This window comes from Culex quinquefasciatus, chromosome 2, assembly GCF_015732765.1.
Source record: "Culex quinquefasciatus strain JHB chromosome 2, VPISU_Cqui_1.0_pri_paternal, whole genome shotgun sequence".
Lineage (NCBI taxonomy): Eukaryota > Metazoa > Arthropoda > Insecta > Diptera > Culicidae > Culex > Culex quinquefasciatus.
The window spans coordinates 218,470,588-218,490,985 of record NC_051862.1 but is presented as its reverse complement, the minus strand read 5'-3'; the positions used below and the strand labels follow the sequence as shown (position 1 = coordinate 218,490,985).

At 40.4% G+C, this 20,398-nt stretch overlaps 2 protein-coding genes across 3 annotated transcripts; one reads left to right on the top strand and one right to left on the bottom strand.

Annotated features, from left to right (window-relative positions):
• Positions 1-5,909: 5,909 nt before the first annotated feature.
• LOC6032148 (eukaryotic translation elongation factor 2) lies at positions 5,910-12,703 on the bottom strand. 2 transcript variants are annotated; one of them, XM_038257836.1, is made up of 5 exons: positions 12,570-12,703; positions 11,485-11,699; positions 7,286-9,120; positions 6,794-7,100; positions 5,910-6,542 (listed from the first exon to the last, which is right to left on the bottom strand). In XM_038257836.1, exons 1-5 carry the CDS (start codon positions 12,570-12,572, stop codon positions 6,368-6,370), a joined length of 2,535 nt encoding a protein of 844 aa, XP_038113764.1. In that variant the 5' UTR covers positions 12,573-12,703; the 3' UTR covers positions 5,910-6,367. The 2 variants fall into 2 exon arrangements, with proteins under 2 accessions (XP_038113764.1, XP_038113765.1); XM_038257837.1 differs by lacking the exon at positions 12,570-12,703 and adding an exon at positions 12,090-12,251.
• Positions 12,704-15,392: 2,689 nt separating this feature from the next.
• LOC6048269 (cyclin-dependent kinases regulatory subunit) lies at positions 15,393-16,273 on the top strand. The gene is made up of 2 exons (XM_001865177.2): positions 15,393-15,611; positions 15,684-16,273. The coding sequence occupies exons 1-2, from the start codon at positions 15,553-15,555 to the stop codon at positions 15,850-15,852; spliced, it is 228 nt and encodes a 75-aa protein (XP_001865212.1). The 5' UTR covers positions 15,393-15,552; the 3' UTR covers positions 15,853-16,273.
• The last annotated feature ends 4,125 nt before the right edge of the window (positions 16,274-20,398 follow it).

Sequence of the window (20,398 nt, the reverse complement as noted above, 5' to 3'; positions counted from 1 at the left end):
GATCGTTTTTTGAGCTTTTTGGGACACAAAATTGTAGTTTAAAGTGTTTACGAGTCTTAATTCGCACACAGTGATGTTTCAAAAGTTGTTGCATGCACTTGTTATTAGATTTTTGAGAAGAAAAAAAATAGCAAATATATAATTTCCCAGTATCGCAATGTGATACATAACAGTTCAAAACAATTTCATGATTCATTTCTTGTTTAAGGTCAACTGAAAATATTCATTGAAGAAATATTTACAATTATCAGGAAAACCCGAATGTTCACAATTAGCGGACCTCAACAAATATTGAGGCAATCTCTACAAATTGCCAGAGTTTTTTCTTCCAAAATATATTCTAATATTGAGGATAATGTGAAACACAAAATGATTTATTGACATCAACAATGAAATAGCTATAGAGAGGATATGGAAATTGAACATTTTGAAAAGGGTTTTCTCGATAGCAATTAATAATACGAAAATAAAAAAATTAATATTTCATTTCTGGGATGTAACTGCTTAGTATGCTAAATTTTGGGATCCTCATTTTGTGGGCTACTCTCAATTATAGTTATTGGAACGTACGACAAGTGAACATCCAATGTTTTAAACCATTTCGAATTTTTCAAATGTTTTTCTGATTAATTTATATAATATTGCTTCGATTTTTATAAGTATAAAATTTCCCGGGACTCTCGACCAAATTTCCCGGGAATCGAGAGGTCCAAAAATGGTCGATTTCCCGGGAAATTTTTCCCGGGAATTCCCGCTCGTCACCCTCTACTAGCACTCTTCTTGTCATTTATTAACCTTTGTAGTGCGCCATTGCATTAGAATGCATTGAAACATCACAAGCGTTAAACCAGCCAGGCCTACTGCGTAAAGCCGTATCGCAGAGATGACTCGTAATTGGGTTGAGTTTGAGCACGGAGTGTTCGAACAACAACACAATTCTGAATCGACAGGGGAGGAAGAAGCGTGGGGACACACCACCATACGCTCCGAGATTTGGTTGTAGTCGTTGGGAGCACCATGCTAAGAAGGTTTGGTACTCCGGGACCCTCTGGGATGGGACATTGTATTTCCACGAATGCCCTGGACACTATTGCCGTGGTTATAGCGCCACAACTCGCTCTCTGTAACAGTATTCCTAATTCCAGTCTACGCTCACCAAGTCGTCATGGCCTAGTGGTTAGCATTTTGCTTACCAATCCAATGGACGGAGCATCGAACCCCGCCTCGAGCGACTTTGATTTTTCGTTCATATTCATCATTTCAAATTTATGTGTTCTTAACTTTCTCGTTGGGAGCAGATGGGAATCGAACCCTAAAATAAACCTTAATTTTGAAAAAGTATAAAATCACTTTACAAGTGGTACACGGGCCGTTTTACAGGATCATTCAAAATGGGTCCGCGGGCCACAAAATATCACCTCGCGGGCCACGTTTGGCCCGCGGGCCATACTTTGGTCACCCCTGCGATACAGCATTTCGAATAGCTTGTTTGCTTATTGCATACCTACCAGGAGAAACCTAATGTAGGTTTTACGCCGACTCGATTTGGAGGTTAGAAGGAGTGCACTGTTTACATGGACTAAGCACAGTTCGATGCGGTCGACGATTTTCTTTGGGGAAATTCGTCGACAATCGACGAAGACCATGTAAACAGTGCACATGAGCTGTAAAATGACGTCACGGCGTAAAACCTTATTAAGATCTTATTATGACTGGGTAAATATCTGGAGATTTTTTGAAAAGGTCCAATAAACCAAATTTTCAGTTTTTGCTTTTTGGGTGTTTTTCAATATCCCTGACTCAAGGCGGTTTCAAAAACATTCAAAAAGCAAAAACTGAAAATTTGGTTTATTGGACCTTTACAAAAAAAACTCCAGATTATATATTTTTGTATGGTTTGTATTTCTGCTATGAAAAATACACCTTGATGAGATGAGTGTCTTGACCGTCTTGACTAAATATAGAAAAATGGTTTCGCCTTCTGAATATGCAACACACACAACCTTAAGTGTTATTCTACATTGCAAAGATCTTAACCAGTCTTTTAATAGCATGATATGATTTTTACTACATTTGTTTGTGATTCTTGACATCCTTCCGGACCGAATGATAATCCAAATCCGTTGAATTATCGCCGAGATACAGCCGGATGCAGTTGTATTTCCAACTGTTTGGACCCCCTTGGTGCTTCGCGTAAGTCTTGACCCCGTTGGTGCTAGAAGTGTTATAAAACTTAGGCCTTTATAATGTTGTCATACTAATCTGAAGGTCACTTCAACAGGTCAAAATGGCAGCTGTGGCAGTTGGCTTCGCTTCGCCGAAGAATTTTTGGTTCAAAGCAGGAACGGAAGGAATTAGGCTCATCAGTAAGAAGACGAAAAATTGAGAGGTGAGTTCTATTTTGAAGAAGGAAGAAACGGTTGCAAACAAAACAGTGTGGAAGAAAGATCGTTCAAAAGGAAGTGTTCCAGAGGAATTTGATTGTAGACGGTTTTGGTAATTTTGTTCAGGTTGTTCTAGTGCTGGGAAGGTTCCTTTTTGTGTTTTTTTGTGGTTTATTTTGATTTTGAGTTGGTTAAACTTGTCAGTTGTTTGGGTGGTTGCCTAGTTACTTTAGTTTCATTCATGCATGTTTTGGATTGTTGTAAGAGAACATAATGTGAAGAGAACGCAAAACAAAAAATAGACTGAGTCTGGTCGATGAGCTACAAACGACAAGTCGCGTTTATATTTTTTTGCCCGATTGAGAAAATGTAATCGAAAAATCACGGCAAGAAGATGATTTGCATTCAAGCGAACCTGGTTTTGAAGAAGCTCGAGACAAAATTTGGTAAGTATGTTCCAACTATAATATAATTGAAGATGGAGAAGGAGAAAAATAAGATCAAGATTTTCAGAAACCATTCTTTTTATTTCATTACCATTGCGCAGAAAAATTTATTCCATAGATTCCACTGTTGCTCCGGAGACGATCTTGAAACTATAAAAAACGATCATTGTCGGAATCCTTCAGGGAGCTGCAAGAATTTCACTCTTCTGGGACACTTTATGGAAACAAAAATCCGGCCATCGCTCGAGACCTAGAGTACTGTAAAACTTCAGCATGGGGATACCAGAAAAAAATATGCGTATGTTTTAACAGAGAAGGGAACAGAGTTTTAATCACGTCGGTACACAGTCAATGGAAACAAGCGGTTGGCACATCCTGTATTTGGCGATATCAGTTGCAAGTTTATGGATTGAGTCTTTTTTTATATTTTAAGCAACTCTTACAGCATTTAACAAACGAATGGTGCAAAATCGGTCCATCTTTATTTTACCGAACAAAGTTATAAGCGTTTGAAATCTAATGTATAATTCTCGATTTTTTTTTTTGAATTCCAACCTATTAGGGGAACAGCATCTAATTTTAGTGTGCTTCTAATTTTGCCATATCAGTACTTCGACATTGAATTACAGCTCATTAGAAGCGTTTTCAACTGAAATCGAGTGATAAATAGCTCAATAAGAAGTGAGCAAGCAATTTTGTATTTACAGATTTACAAAATAAGTTTTTTAAATATTGAAAATCAGCAAATTGGATGGAGTTAGGAGCGAGTGCTTAACCTGCCAAATATACGAGAATTTCCCCCAATCTTTGATTAAGACGTTATCCAACGTCAGAACAACAGATTTGAAGTGAGTTCATCGGTTGACAACATAATTTTCTTTTTTTTAGGGAAATACAAAGAATTCTACGTTTGTTTGGAGGCCAAATATAAGATTGTAGGAGTCATAAAGTTCTGTGGTCGTTTTGACACGTGACGTAATCAAAGCTTGACTAAAGGAGTTATTACACTATGGCAAACAAACTCGCACTTTTTGACAGTTTGCCTGGTTTTTTTTGTACTAACGCATACATTTTGCCTTGTTTGCGAGTTTGGCAAACTGTCAAACACGAAAAAGGGCGAGCTTGTTTGCGGTAGTGTAATGGCTCCTTAAGGACGAAAAGTCCACCGGAAACGACAACCTGCAAGAAAAACGAGACGAAAACGAATGTTGGCATTAGAAATTTGCTTAAACTGGCATTCAACAAAAAAAAAGAAGAGCACTTTGCGCGATACAATTTCAAGTCAGAGCAATTCAAATCGGTCACGGTTTAGTACGAACAGGTCCGTGAATATAAATTTCATCATGTGAAAAAAGCAAAGTATGGCTCGTTTTGGATTAGAAAAGTGCGATTCTTACCTTGAAGAGTGAAAACAGCCCGATGCGACGACGCGGAGGATGAAATCATTTGAAACCTGTAACAATGGAGAAACAAAGTTTGATTAGTTTTGAACTTGAATTGTAACAAATTAAAACTGAATGCTTCGCAAGTCAAATTGTCAGAAGAGGTGTCAGAAATAAAAATCGTGTTTTTCAACTCATGATGTGTTCAGAACAGGTCCATGATTTTTAGCATCATTCAGTTTGAAATTGTTGAATTTAGATTTTTTTTTTTTTTGATTATGCTTACCTTAAGGAGAACAATCGACCCAGCAAAGTGACCCAAAAGCGACCAGCGAAAATCTGCAATGTAAAAAAAAAACGATTTCGTTAGATTTATTCCAAGAATTTGAAAAGTTAGTTTGAACGATAAGTTATAGTCGCAATTGTCAGAAGAGGTGTCAGATAATCGTTTTTTCAACTCATATTTTTTCAGAACAGGTCCATGATTTCTAGCATCATTCAATTTAAAAATTTAGAGTTTAATTGTTCAAATTAGCAGATGCTTACCTTAAAAGGAGAATTGACCCAGCAACGCGACCAAAATCAACCAACGAAAAATCTGCAATTTAAAAGAAACAATTTCGTTAGTCCTACTGAAATTTTCAAGAAGTTGAAAGGGAGATTTTCACGAACGTTTCGTCATTGTCAGAAGAGGTGTCAGATAATCGTTTTCTCAACTCATGGTTTGTTCAGAACAGGTCCATGATTTCTAGCATCATTCAATGAGTTTGGTTCGTGCAGCAATACATAATTTTGGGAATTGGAATTTCGATGTTTACCTCAACAAGCGAAAACGAAAAGACGACGGATGGGGAAGATCGACCTGTAACAAAACGTAGAGAAAGGAGAAAATTGTTAGTTTTTCGAGCATCTTTTAACAATTTTGATTAGGTAAGTTGAGGGCAAAGGACGTCAGACCTGTTGAGCTTGAAAATGGAGTATAATCACGAGTCATAGTTTCGATAAATCATCACAAATAGGAAGGAAGAGTGGAAACTTAAGGGAGAAAAGAAAATAATTTTATTCTTACCTCAAACGAAGATGCGGACAAGTCTATCCGAGCGAAAAGGGGCAACAAAACGAGTGGACAAATCTGTAACAAAAGTAGAGAAAGGAGAGAAATATTAGTTTTTTGACCAATTTTGAAATTTTTGAGGGTTGAGAAAGTTTGAGGAAACGGACGTCAGACCTGTTGAGCTTGATAATGGAGTATAATCACAAATCATAGTTGAAGTAAATCATCACAAAAAGGGAGAAGAGTGAAAAGGATTTTTCAAATTAATCTTACCTCAAAGAAATCTAGGAAGCGTCGACTCGATGACCAGTTTCAGAACTTCTTCAAATGTCGTTTTTTTGGGAAAGATGATGTTAAAAAGTGGGACATTTGTCGCGTGTGTGGAATGACAAGTCACTGTAATCGTCGTTTGTAAATTTTATGTAAAATAAACGTTATTTGTATAGAGTGTGTTATATAAATTTCCAAATTTACTTCGTAGTGCAAAATAATAGCAATCAAGTTTTTGGAAACTATAATAAACCGGTAATGAATGGAAATAGAGAAAAGAAACCATGATTAAATTACGTGTTGCGTAAAAAAAACGAAAGATTGATCGATTACAATGCGCGCCCATTTTGTGTGGTAAGTAAAACTACACTCGTTTGCGTTTCTGCGCCAGTTAGTTTGGCGTTTTTTGCTCAACAAGATGTCGCATCTTCTATATTCTCTCTTGCTTTGATTTTACGCTTTACGTTCTGCCACACACTGACGTTCTCTTGTTGTCTTCTTCTACTTGTTCTGTTGTTTTTTTCTTCAGCACGAGCACGATGGAGCCCCCGGCACGAGCCGGAGATTGTTGATCGAAGGGAAAAAGCGCGGCGCGAAAAGCGTGGGTTTTGGTGGTGGTGAAGGGATTTGTAGTTCTGCTCTGAGTGGATGCAAAGGCACGCACGAGGAGGCGCGCGCCCGGATTTGTCACTTTTGTAAACATGTATAAATTATTCTCTTTATATTAATTGTTGTAGCTCTGGACACACACTCCTGCCTTCCATATTCTGCTAGGTTGTTTTGTTGTTGTTGTTGTTGAATTGTAAGAAGGGTGTTACAATAAAGAATGATTTACAACTTGTCCAGGTATTGTGACAGATCCGGGATGCCTTCCTTCATGCCCTTACGCTTGCGGATGTCCTGCACGATGACGTACGGCTTGGTGCCGGGCTCGGCTGGGTCTCCGGGGAAGATCTGCCAGTGATCGAACACGCACTGCGGGAACGCCTGTCCGCCGGTGTTGGATCTGTGGGGAAGAAGGAGGTTGAGTTTAGTACGCGATTGTCAGAAATTTTTGACTAAGTTACACTTTTAAAAGAGCGTTTGTCTTGTAAGACAGGTATTGTAAATTCTAAGGAAGGAAGAAAAAACAATGTTTTTCGAACAAATTTTACTCTGGCAAACTTAAATTGACCAGCGATCATCGAGCAGCTCGCCGGATAGATAGGAAAATTTGCCACCCCAAAATCTGAAACCAATCAACACCAAGAAACTCACCTCAGATCGGCGGTGAAGCCGAACGACTCGTTGACGGGCAGGTAGGCCTTCACGACGAACATGGGCGTACCGGCGACCTGGGCCTCCTCGAAGACGTGGCCACGGCGACGATTGAGCACACCGTAGATACCGCCGACGGCGACCTCCGGGCACTGGATCTCGCACAGGTACACGGGCTCCATGATGCGCGGAGCGGCCGTGATGTACGACGCGTACAGGACGCGACGCGCGGTCGGAATGATCTGGCCACCACCGCGATGGATGGCGTCAGCGTGCAGCGTCACGTCGTAGATGTTGAAGCGGACAGCTGAGGGGGGAAAGAGAAGAACCAGATTAGTATACGATTTCGAGCAGGTCCAACATCCAGGTTTCAAAGAAACGTCAGACCTGTTGAGCTTGAAATTTGTTTATCCATCAAATTTGTTTTTCGTGGAACAAAGAAGATCATCATAAAGATTTCAAACCCTCCCATCGACACAGTCCCAAACTCACCGCGCATGTTCTCCTCAGCCAGCACACCTTCCTTCGAGGCCCACTGGAAGCCAGCGACGACCGAGTCCTTGATTTCGTTCAGGTACTGCACACCCTTGGTGCAGTCGACGACGATGTTCGGGCCGGTTCCGTCCGGGCCGAAGCACCAGATCTTACGCGCCTCAGTCACGTCGTAGTCGTACTTCTCGGCCAGGTAACGGGCACGCACCTTGAAGTCGTCACGCGAGTTCACGTCACCGTTGTCAATGTCCTCGGCGAGTCCATCGGGCATCGGGACGGCCTTCATGAACAGACGGTTGTGCTTGTTCGGCGACTTGGACAGACACATCTGGTCGGACTCGTCCGAGACGGTCTCACGGTACGACACGACGGGGTCGGACTTCTTCAGCGGGATACAGGCGTGGTCCTCCTCCAGATCCTTCAGACAGATTTCCAGATGCAACTCACCGGCACCGGCAATGATGTGCTCGCCGGACTCCTCGATGATACACTGCACCATAGGATCGGACTTGGCCAGACGCTTCAGACCTTCGACCAGCTTGGGCAGATCGGCCGGGTTCTTGGGCTCGACGGCGACGCGCACCACAGGTGACACGGAGAACTTCATCACCTTCATGTTGTGGGCATCCTTGAAGGTCGAGATGGTACCGGTCTTGACCAGGAACTGATCGACACCGACCAGACCGCAAATGTTACCGCACGGCACATCCTCGATGGCCTCGACGTAACGGCCCATCATCAGAATGGTACGCTGGATCGACTTCTCGTACAGATCCTCACGCTTGCCGGGGGTGTAGTTCGGTCCCATGATACGGGCCTTCTGGCCAGTGGCGACCTTTCCGGAGAACACACGTCCGAAGGCGTAGAAACGGCCCTTGTCGGTGGTCGGCACCATCTTGGACACGTACATCATGAGCGGACCCTCCGGGTCGCAGTTCTTGACGGCAACGGCGGCCTCATCGTCATGCGGTCCCTCGTACAACATCTCCATACGGTACTTCTGGGCAACCACCGGCGACGGCAGATGGATGGCAATCATCTGAAGCAGAGCTTCTCCGGCCGGCAGCCAGGTACGCATCACAACCTTCAGCAGGTTCTTGCCGTCCTTGTCCTTGTCCTCGTGCTTCAGCACCACCTTCAACTTCTCCAGCAGCTTCGGGATCTCGTCGGCCTTGTAGCCCATGATGGCGTCGAACACCTTGTAGATCGGGTCCAGCACGTACATCACGAACGAACGCTTGTTGTCGTCATCCTTGACCTTGGCCCACTTCTTGGTCTTGGGGTTGAAGAAGTTCTCTCCCCACAGGCGGTTCATCAGCTTGACGACATCGATCTTGAACATGGCGGCGTACATCTCGGCGAACTGCTTCAGCGTGAAGGCCCATCCGTGCAGACCGGAACCGAAACCGACGGAACCCTTGCTCGGGTCGACGCGCACCTCTCCCATCGGGCCACCGTCGTCGTTGTACGTGGCGATGATGACGTTCACGTTCTCCACGATACGCTGGAACGTCTGGTACAGATCCTCGGCCTCCAGCTGCAGCTCCAGCAGGGCGCGGTCCATCTTGTTCATGAACAGCACCGGCTTGATACGCTCGGCGATGGCCTGACGCAGCACGGTCTCGGTCTGCACGCACACACCGGACACGCAGTCCACGACGACGAGGGCACCGTCAGTGACGCGCAGCGCGGCCGTCACCTCGGACGAAAAGTCCACGTGTCCGGGCGAGTCGATCAGGTTGATCAGGAAACCCTTGCAGTCCTTGTCGCGCTGGTCCGGGTTGGTGATGAACACCAGATCGCGGTCCTCCAGCTCGAAGTACATCGAGATGGCGCTGTTTTGTGGGGGAGAGGGGAAAGGAATGAAATTTATAAACTTTGGCATTTTTAAAGGGTACGACTAAAACTAAGTTTGGTTTCAGTACAACGAAATGCTCCCAGGGGCCACATGGCGTAGCATTTTGTCGAGAATTGAGATATTCTAGGTTGTCAAAATTACACAGATCTTTGAGTTTATCAAGATTTCGATAAAGGTTCATATTCAGTTATGTTCCAGCGTCACTATGATCTCTTTTTTTGACCAATTCTAAGATGTTATGGGTTACGGTTTATCAAAGTACCATGGATTACAGATCTTTGAGTCTACTGCCGCAACAACATGATTTCAAGTAGATTTCGATGAAGGTACATATTCAGTGAAGTTTTTCAGACTCTTTGGAATCACTTTGAGCAGCTTGAAATACAGATCTTGGAGTCTTCATGATTCTACCAAGTTCGCCATTAGGGTTTATATTCGACGGTAGACTTCTATACCGTCAACTGGGGCGAATCGGGACTACAGTCCGAATAGGGACAGCACGTTTTAAAGCACTTTAAAGCTTCAAATTTGGGAATGAATGAACACATTTTGTTGCTCTGAATCTGGTCTAACCGAAACTACTTCAAAAAAGCTAAATATTAGGTGGCAACATTGCAAAAACTGCTGTCCCGATTCGCCCCAGATGACGGTATTCCAGGACGCTTTGGAGGACTCAAAGGCCTTTCGTCCTATTAAATAATCCAAAGGGAAAAAAAATCTAAACTTAAAGGCCACGTGGTTTAGGCATGTGCCCAAACCCCTCAAGATGATTGCGGACTGGACTTCGCTATGTGATGTTATGATTTTCAAGGAATTTTGAAAGGTATGTAGCTGTGAAGGCCAACTTAACAATTTTAAATTTTGTGAAAAATTTATCTGTTTTCTTTGAATTTGCAAAATAGTTTCAGCTGTCAAAATGCTTTTTCGCGCTTTTCGAATGTTGCTTCAGAATTGATAATTGGGAATAGAACCGCTCTCACCTCCACCGCGCACCAAGGATAAGGAAAGGAATTTGGGAGACGGGAAGTGTAGATGATCCACTTTTTAAATAGGATAAGGGAAAATCTCCCTAAAAGTCAACCTTGTCAAGTGGAGAAAAACGAGGCACAAGTTTCCTGACCATTATTTTAATTTTTGTTTGTAAGTTAGCATGATTCAAGGGCAAATTTTTTAGTCAAAATCAATCCATTGACTTTAAGCTACGGCAGCTATAACAAATAAACAAGACTTCAATTTGTATTTAGCGCGTAAAATTTCGTTTCAAAAACAAAACTTTGAGACGGACAGAAATTAAAAGAAAAAACTTGTTTGCAACCGATCAAAAAATTCGCCCAAGTCAATTTTTCAGCCAATTTTTAATCTTGAAAAAAAAAACACTGGAAAAAAGAACTTTAAAAATTTAAGAAAATAAGGGAGGGAATGTGATTTTTCTAGGGTCAACTATGGCTGTGTTTTTTAGAAATATTTTCTTTGTCATATGTAAAAATAAGTGTGCAGTAATTTTTGTATTGCCACTGAGCATTTTTGAGCAAAATGTAAAGATTACTTTCATACTAACAGAAACAAATATAGCTAAACAAGATAGATGCAAATAAAAAGATTAAAAATAAAAAAAAAAACATAAGAAGAGAAGTAATTTTTTCCTAAAACAAAAGTTGCTTAAAATGACCTCTTTAAAATGGGAAAAAATAAAAATTATCGAACGAAAAAATTTGGGCAGCAGAGGTTTAAAACGTTCACGACAATTCAATAATTCACGCGAACTGTTTATTATGAGGGGCTTTTTGTGCTATGAAATCCTTAACTTATGAAAGGAATAAAAAGCAATTTATAAATGCGCTTCCCTAACCCGAATGAGAACTTCAAGTACCTAGAACGCACACAATTTGAAAGAACGTCTAACGTGACTAACATGAACAACATAATTCAACGCCATTCCGATTATGTTACGGTATAACTACTTTGACTTTTATTAATTGATTTAGCAATTTGCATAAAATTATTAAAATCTTCGTTTCAAACATTTAGAAAAGGAAAAATTCAGATCAACATTTTCTTCCCGTTAATCATCGCAGCTTGAACTAAGAAATTCCAATCAGTTCCACGTTGCACACATTGCTGGAAGCTGGCGCAAACGTGAACTATTGCGAATAGGTAGAAGATAGTGATTATCGTACTCTTTTTTCTTCTCCCATCAACCACATTACATTCACCTCTGGCTCGCTGACGCAGGTTTGCGAATGCACAACACCCACCCCGACATTAAAAGTGCATTTTTTTATTCATTGTCCCCACTGACGAATGAACGTCAGAAAGACCCACTTTCTAGAGGATGACTTACGTCGACTTGATGGTGATGCAGCGCTCCTGCTCGTCCTTGCGGGTGTCGGTGAAGCGGGTCTCACCGGCCTTGGCACCGGCGATGATACCGGCCTTGGACACGAGCGAATCGGTCAGCGTCGACTTGCCGTGGTCGACGTGCGCGATGACGGACATGTTGCGGATGTTCCGCTTCTTGTCCATCATGGCACGGATTTCGTCGACGGTAAAGTTAACCTAGGTTATGGGGCGGGGAGAGAGAGAGAAAAAAGGGGAAAATCAATAAACGTGCGCCTGGAAAGTGCATTTTTGCTTGCGGGTTTGAGGTGGGGTGCGGGGGCGGCGGCGATTGTGGAAAAATCAATTTCATCTTGATGTCTGCTCTGCTGGAATCGATTCCTGTTGAATAATTATTTTCACAAGTCTTGGAACAACAAAACCACAGCAGGCTGTCCCTTCACACGTCATCCGAGACGGAGGAGCCTGCTGCGTCATGATTTCCTTTCCCCCACGCCGGAATCACACCCTCTTCTTCCTCGTGAATAATTTCACAATCAGCCCTTCACGCCTCAAAGACGTCATTTCGCTGTTTTTCAACAAATTGCAATCCCAAAATTAACCGCGTACCATTTTGCGTCGTCTTTCAGCAGTCGAACCACGTTAAACTTTCGCACTTTCTTGCAACTTTCTCTGCAGAATAACCTGCACGGCGGCGATTAAAAAACGTGTTTTTTTCTTCTCTTTTTTGAGGCTGACTCGCTGCCTACTTCGACTCGACGACAAACACACGCACACACTGACACGCCGAGCTCGAGCTCTGCCAAAGAACTGCAACGTCTGTCTTCCTCTCCGACTCCGACGTCTGTGGCCGGAAAAAGAAAGAGACAACTAACCGCTCTCGTTCTCTCCCACTCTCACACACACACACGCACCGCCTCGAATCGTCCGACATTTTCTGCTCCGCACGAGACAACGAGGCAAATTCCGTCAGGGAACAAATTCCGCCGTCGATTCCAGCCGGCGGCCGCTTCCGGCCAAACTCCACCACGCTCGCACGCCCACCGCCCTCCGGCGTCGATTCCGACCGGTTCGGGGCCCGAAACTCACCATTTTGCAGGCTTTCTGCTAGGATTTCAGCTCGGCACCGAAAATCAACGCTGCACGCCGTTTGCGTGCACAGAGGCGAAAGAGACCGAACGGGTGCCACGATGGCCGAAGAAGACGACGACGACGGGGAGTGGGTTGACAGGATGGCATAAAGCGACGTTTGCCATAAGGCAGAAGCAGCAGACCGCGAGGGGCGTGTTTGACGTAACGGAACGGTTTGGCACGCTTAGTAAAGTCACCTCATTTTTGGGTAAATAGAGTTATCAACGTGCGCTTGTATGGCCTCGTGTATGGCGTGTACGTACACAAAAGAAAGTGAGGTTAAATTTTGTCCGGCCAGAAATATCGAACGGTCCGCTAGTGTGCGTACGTGAAGCGTCATAAAGCTCTAACGAGAAATTAATAGTGAGAGTAGCGCACCATTTGATTTTGCTGGCTGACAAAATTTAATCTCACTTTATTTTCGTGTACGTACACGCAATACTTACGCATGTAGAATGCTCTATAGAGTTATCTAAGCCCGAGCTCACGTACACTAGCACCCCATTTGTTTTGCTGGCGGGTACCAAATTTAACCTCAATCTTTTTCGTGTACGTACACGCAATACATGCGCACGTAGATAACCTCGTAGATAACTCTATGGGAACCTTCACAGCAACTGCACAGAAAGTTTAACTCCATGTTGCATACACTCTCACTTTTAATTCCTCGATAGAGTTATCTAAACCAAATCTAAACCCACTCTCACGCACACTAGCACGCCATTTGTTTTGCTGGCCAGTACAAAATTTAACCTCAATCTTTTTCGTGTACGTATACACGCAATACATGCGCACGTAGATAACTCTATTGAGTTATTCTACGCGTGTATGTATTGCGTGAACGTCAGGTTGAATTTTGTACCAAAACAAATCAATTTTATCAATGTAATTTTGATTCACAAACCTAGAGTAAATTTTTAAAACAACTTATGAGTCATGAGTTCCTATTCAGGACCTTTGGAAAATTTAATCTGGAAACAAAATTTAGTTTTTATTCCGTTTCACAGATTAATGTATTGCTTTCACTCAGAACGAGCTAAGAAATGAATAAATTAGGAATCTGTCAGATTTGAGACAGATTTCAAACAGCTTCAAACTTTGATAATGTATAGAATGACAAAAAACAAACCAAAAAAACAAATACTAAAAATCGAATGAAAAAACTGAAAAACAGTTTTTAAGACGAAAATACAAAAAAAAATACAATTTTAAAAATGATTAAAAAAATAATAATTCTAAAGAAAACTAATTGAAAAAAATATACTGGCCCTGATCCGTGCCCTGATCGCATAAATGTCCCGTATGAATTTTCATCGCTTTTTAGTTATTGATGCAGTTTGGTTCAAAATCGTATGTTCTTTCTGAAAAACCTACAACATCCAGTACTTTGTTCTAGAAATCAGGAGGAAACCCAGGCTTTCTAGGCCCAGTGAAAAAAATATAATTTAACTCAAAAATGACGAACTCCTCGTCACAGTGTCCTGATGCAAACAATGATCGAGCTGTAGCTGTCACAGCCCTGCGAAGTATGTTGGCTGACATATCGGGCAGTCAGTCAAAAAAACAGCTAGAAGACGCCTGACAAAAAATTTTTGCTAGAGAGAGATAGGAAACCTGATGCAAACAAACGTCCAGCTGTCATGTAAACATACTTTGAATGTGTTGGTAAATTTCCGACCAGAAAGCCTTATGTGTGGGACTAACTTCAAATGCGTTTTTCTCAGCTTGCTGTTTTTTGCATATTGTACATTTATGCGAACATGGGCAGTATAAACTTTAAAGCGGTATTCGCACTTCGGAAGGAACCGGTCAAGAAAAAAAATCAAATGGGCAGCAGCGGCAGCGCAAGCAAGTCAGAGAGGGTGAAGAAAAGCCCCAAGAAATCACTCCCTGTCCTTTGTTCTGCTGTTCGCAAAGCTGTTTCTTGACCCCTTTCCTTCCGATCTGCAGACTAGCCTTATAACTAGTATGAAAATGATACATGAAAAAAGGCTTAAGTTTAAAAATAATTAAATCAAAGTTACAAAAAGTGAAACAATGCAATAAACACAAATATGGTGCGATAAAAAAAATACAAAAATACAAAAATACAAAAATATAAAAATTAAAAATACAAAAATCATGGAAAAAATCATAAATAATTTCTAAGAATAATTAATCCATTTATTAATGCATGGATTTAACCCACATTTTTTTTTCTTTTTTTTTAAAGATCTTCGACCTAATTGAAATAATTTTTCTTTTTGGGTGTTTTTGAATATTTCTGACTCAATAAGGTTTCAAAAAGCTAAAAAAAAGAAGAGATTTTTTTGTATCCAGGTTTTTAAACGAAGATGGCGTTCGATTGGTGAACGTCCGAACTGTCATAATCACGCATGCATGTGGCACCAACATTAGAAAAAAAATGTGGTGGTCATGCCATGGCACACTTTTTTCGCAATGTTGGTACCACTGCATGATTTTGACATTTCGGGCGTTCACCATTCGAACGCAATTTTCGCTTAACAATCTGGATTGGACCTTTTTAAAAAAAACTTCTGAAAAGATTCATTTTGTTGAGCGTGCAAAGATGTCACATTTATGCCAAACGTCCCCCGTCGTTATGCCAAACATCTGTTTATGGCAAACATCTTTTTATGTCAAATCCGGAAACCGTGTGACCCGGGCTGAACATTGTTTTAAATCAAACATCTCGCTCACTCCAGTGGCCGTTGATACGCTGTGTGAGCGAGACATACTACCTGATGACATTTACGATTACGCTTTTTTGAAATGTGCGCTCTCGATTTTTAACCGCCACCGCGAAAAGGATCCTTTCAAAAAAACAAAGCAAGCAACAGGCCCAGCGGCAGCAACAGTGATTTTTTGTCCAACAGCTGTTTTATTTCTATTTGGAACGCGGATATTCGTTATTTGCAGTGTGAATTAAACCTTCCCCGCCATGAGTGTAAAGGACATTTATTATTCGGATAAATATTTCGACGACGAGTACGAGTACAGGTAAGCAGTTCAACGGGGTTCAAATGGCGTCCTTGAATATTAACCGGTTTTTCCCTCCTTGCCTCTCTCCAGACACGTCGTCCTGCCAAAGGATATCGCAAAACTAGTGCCAAAGACCCACCTAATGACGGAAACGGAATGGCGATCGATCGGAGTACAGCAGTCCCGGGGTTGGATCCACTACATGATCCACCAGCCCGAACCTCACATCCTGCTGTTCCGACGACCCATCACGAAATAGTCGACTGCATCCGGAATCTGGAACATTCCACCGCCGCCGCCGCTCAAAGCCCCCGTTTTGTCCGTTGTCCACCTCCTCTCCGTTTTAGCCGGCTAAGTTCGTGTATGTGTGTGTGTGTGAGAGATTAGGGAAATTCTTGCTCTACGAAAATATCAGCAAAATACCACAGAACACAGAAAATCGCAACAAAAAGAAAGCAAACCGAAACAGAAGAAAGGCGTCGAAAATCCAACACACTTTTTGTACAGATTTTTACTCGTTAATTTTAAGCTGTCCGCGATTGTCTCAGCCAAAAACATAAGAATGAAAGAGCAGCCGTCAAAGGACGTGTGTTTGTGCCTTTTTTCCTAAATGAAAACCAACAAAAATACAAAAACCACTAGCGTTAAGGTACTTTTAATACAAATTTTAATTTTGCAAATTAACGGCTGTACTGTTTATTGTTGTTCAGTTGAGAAATATCCCTTAAGGACTTGTAAAACTTGTTAACAAGGCTTTTCCAATATCAGAAGCATAATTTACTCGTACTAAAAATGTGTTAGGCCAACGCCAACTACCAAATCCTGCTAAGATCAAAATCTTTCTCAACCCTGAAGGACCTGACGACGACGTTGAAGAAACCGTAAACCGGAAAAATCCGCGGAGATGAGGATCAACAAAATCATCATCAGGTGAGTTGATTAATTTGAACCATTTATGTAGTATCTACAGTCGACTCTCTAGTTGTTGATCTTCGATGGTTTCTTCAGTCCCTTCTAACTGCATACTTCGATGCTCTTCTTTCCTCGATATTCTTTTTACCCCGATGAATCCCTTCCTCGATGGTTTCTTGGATTTCATTTGTTTTAAAAAGGCTCTCCGGTTATATTTTTATTTCTTCCTCACGGAATATTCAAAGGAGAGTTTGCCATTTATTTGATTTTCTTTGCTGGACATTGACATGATTCTCTTCTATAACTGGGAATCGGAAAAATATTTTAAATCGTGTCTTCATTTTGCATCGTTCTGTAAACTGATCCTTCTCTTTCTCGATTGTCTATTCGATATTGAGAATTTAAGTAAAAACTAAAAACACGGACAGTGTCAAAAATTAACGGTGCGACATAAAATTTGAAAAATATTTGCAACGGCCTTACTTTAGTCATCAAAATCGAGTTCTGCGACCCCATTTAAGCATTTTAGGAGCAGCCCGATGTTACGGGTTAAATCCCATTTAAAATTCAAAGTCAATGCGCAACCAATGAAGCTCATATTTGGGATTCGGGCTCAGTACACCTAGGGGATCATGCCCTGAAATGCCAGTAAAGTTGACCCGTTTTGTTACAAAATCCTATTTGCCTATTACTATCGAAATATTTTTTTATTCATCCCCTAAAGCAGGGGTGCTCAAAGTTTTTGAAAGCCGTGCCATATTTGCACAAAATATAATATTAAAATTAAAATACGTTATTGTATTTTAGACGTATTTCTATTAATAAATGTTAAATAGATAGTTTTTTTTATAATAGAAATTTTACTGGTATTGTAAAAAAGAGTATTTTGTTGAATTAACTTGTGTTTTCATATAAATTTTGATGTTTATTTTGTTTGAAGATGATTACATGAAATCTGAACAGTTTATGCGACGGCGTAAATCTATCTTTAAATAAGGTGTAACTCATGAAAAATCGTTGCTCTGGCCATCAAGGGGAATTTCAGATAAAAAAATGTTAGAAAATATTATATACCCAGTACAGCTGATTTCCAAACATTATTTTCATAAATAATAAGATTTGACCAAAAAAAAATTCAGCTCAAAAAAAAAATCGATAACAAATATTTTCAGTTTTTGTGGAATTCCAATGTACAGCACCGCAAAAAGTTTTTTTTTTCGGCCAAAAAAATCTCTCCAATACTTGGATATTTTTAAAACTAATGATTGCAAAACAACTGGGCATGTGTAAAATGCACTTTGAAGCACTTTTTTCATTCATATGTTGAGACCATGGCCTGTTATTTAAATTTTCATATTTTTTTATGTTTTCGCCCATTTTGGTCAGAGCCGGGGGACATAAACTTAAAAAAATATTTGCAACGGCCTTCAAGTTTGCTTTAATTACAGTTTTCTACCGAAGACAAATTTGAAAGTTTCATAAACATTTCCAAAAATGTTTGATGAAAATTTTGACGATATTTACTAGTTTCACTCACATTGAAATGTGTGCAATTGTTTCAATTAGAAAGATTTTTGAACAAAATAATTGTGTCGTAAAATGGAGAATAAAATATGGATAAATCTTTATTTTTATATTAGGGGAAAAAACCGTTCAAAATTAATTTTCATTTTGAAAAACTATAACTCACTTTATAAATCGTCAACGGGCCAAATTACATGATCATTCAAAATGGGTCCGCGGACCACACTTTGGTCACCCCTGCCCTAAAGTACTGTCCACAAAGTAATTTATAAGAAGACAACAACTTCCTTCGTTGCCGTGCACCCTTAAAAATGTATTTTTTAAATATTTTATCACCGCCATTTTGGTCGCTATCATGGATTTAAAAATTCTAAATCACTTTAGAGTAGTAAAGAAGTCAATAAAAAAAAAGACAACGAAATTTTTCATGAGATTCGATTATCCGAAGAGAAATCGCCAAGGCCAACATTTCAGATTATAGAAAATTATCTCAATCCACTAAAAAGATGATGTCTAGATTTAATTTTCAAAAGGTCCTATCTGCATAGGAAACTCTTGACTCACAGGTTGTTTTGAAAATTTACTCTAGATTTTCAATTACCCCTGTTTCATGACGTTACTTCACGAAAAAAAATTCCTGGTGGCACGTCAGTTCGTCAGTGGTTTCGTTTTGTATTTTCAATCAAATAGGGCACATTCAGCCATTTTTCAAATTTTGAATTTTCGGACCACAATTTGGAAAAACATAAATCTATACGCAAAAAATATATTTTAATAAAATTATAGATATTTTACCAAAGTTTGGTTTACTGTATCAATGTAAAAAGCATGTTGTAATCCTGTTTGCTTAAAAATATTGATGCTTACAATTGAAATTTAGCATTTCACAACTTGGAATTAAATTTGTACCAGCCCAAGAATGGATTTACGAATATGTAAAAAATAGTATTTTGGTTCGACTAGATTAAAATGTCAAATGAATAGTTTATACTTCCACGCATCAAATGAATTTAAAACGATCAAAACGAATTACTGTTTTTTAATTATATATAAGGAAAAGGTTCCATAGTAAAATATTGATTCTATAAAAAATTTTGGAAATTGCAAAATACGAATATTTGTACATTTTTAGGGACCATCCATAAACCACGTGGACAATTTAGAGGGGAGGGGGGTGGTTTGGCGATTGTCCACGATCCATACAAAAAAGTTTTTTTTTGTATGGACAATTGTCCACGAGGAAGGAAGGGGGGGATATGGACAAGTGTCCACGTGGTTTATGGATGGTCCCTTACCTCAAATGCTCAAACATCCAGTTTGTACAGTTTGTAACTTTTGATCCCCGGGGCTTAGAGAGTTGGTCCAAAAGACTTTTCGTCATGTCTCGGCGAGATCTTTCGAATTTGGGTTAAAATTGGCATGACACCAAAAATAATAATTTTCACTCACGTTGTAATTTATTTGGTAAATGAATGGTTCGGCTCAAAATAAGTACTATCTTATTATATCTAATTAACCGGTATGGTTTCGATATCATACGAGACATTTTTCGAGAAAATGTCGACAATTTCGTAACGTTGCTGGAATTTGTCAATATTTCAATTGTCAATGATAGGCGTGATAGTGAGATTTCTTCTGGGGGAAAATTAGAATTAGAAAAAAGGAAAATAAAATATTGGCAATGAAACTAAAAAAACCACCCTTGAAGTGGCGGTGCGCATCCTCCCATCAATAATTTTTAGACGATGAAACAAGTTCAGTCAATTTGCAGATGTACACGACTGGAAAGTCAACATACTGCTGGGATGCAACAATTTTGGCGGTCAGCAAAATTAAATCCAAAAATTGGACACATCTAATTGACGGTGTCAGAGCGCGTCAATTTCAATACCAAACCTCCTCGAATGAATATTTGGCAAGGATTTCAAATCTGCTATTAATATCTCGAACTTTATTTTGCTATTTATCCAGCATTACTTTTCGAAAGTAATTTCATCCACTGATGAATTTCTCCCCACGATAATGTTTCGACTTTGAGTTCAATCTCCTGCCGCCGGAAATTCCATTATAATTTTAAAAAGGGCCTCTTGAACTACGTTGCGTCACAGTGCGGTCCGATAGAATCGTCATTTTTTTTTTTGCGCGCAATTACGCACGTGTCGTCGTGTTACTGAAAAGGTTTGAAAAGAGAACCCTTCCTGCCAATATATGCTAACTGCTACGCACTTTCCCTCAACTCTTTGTGTTTTGAGCACTTCGCCATTATGCAGTTAGATCGTTATTTGACATCATTTGTACAGTGGTCGGTACGGTTGGATAATTTATGACATTATGGAATTGCACCTTCTCTGGATGGGGCGGAATCGGAC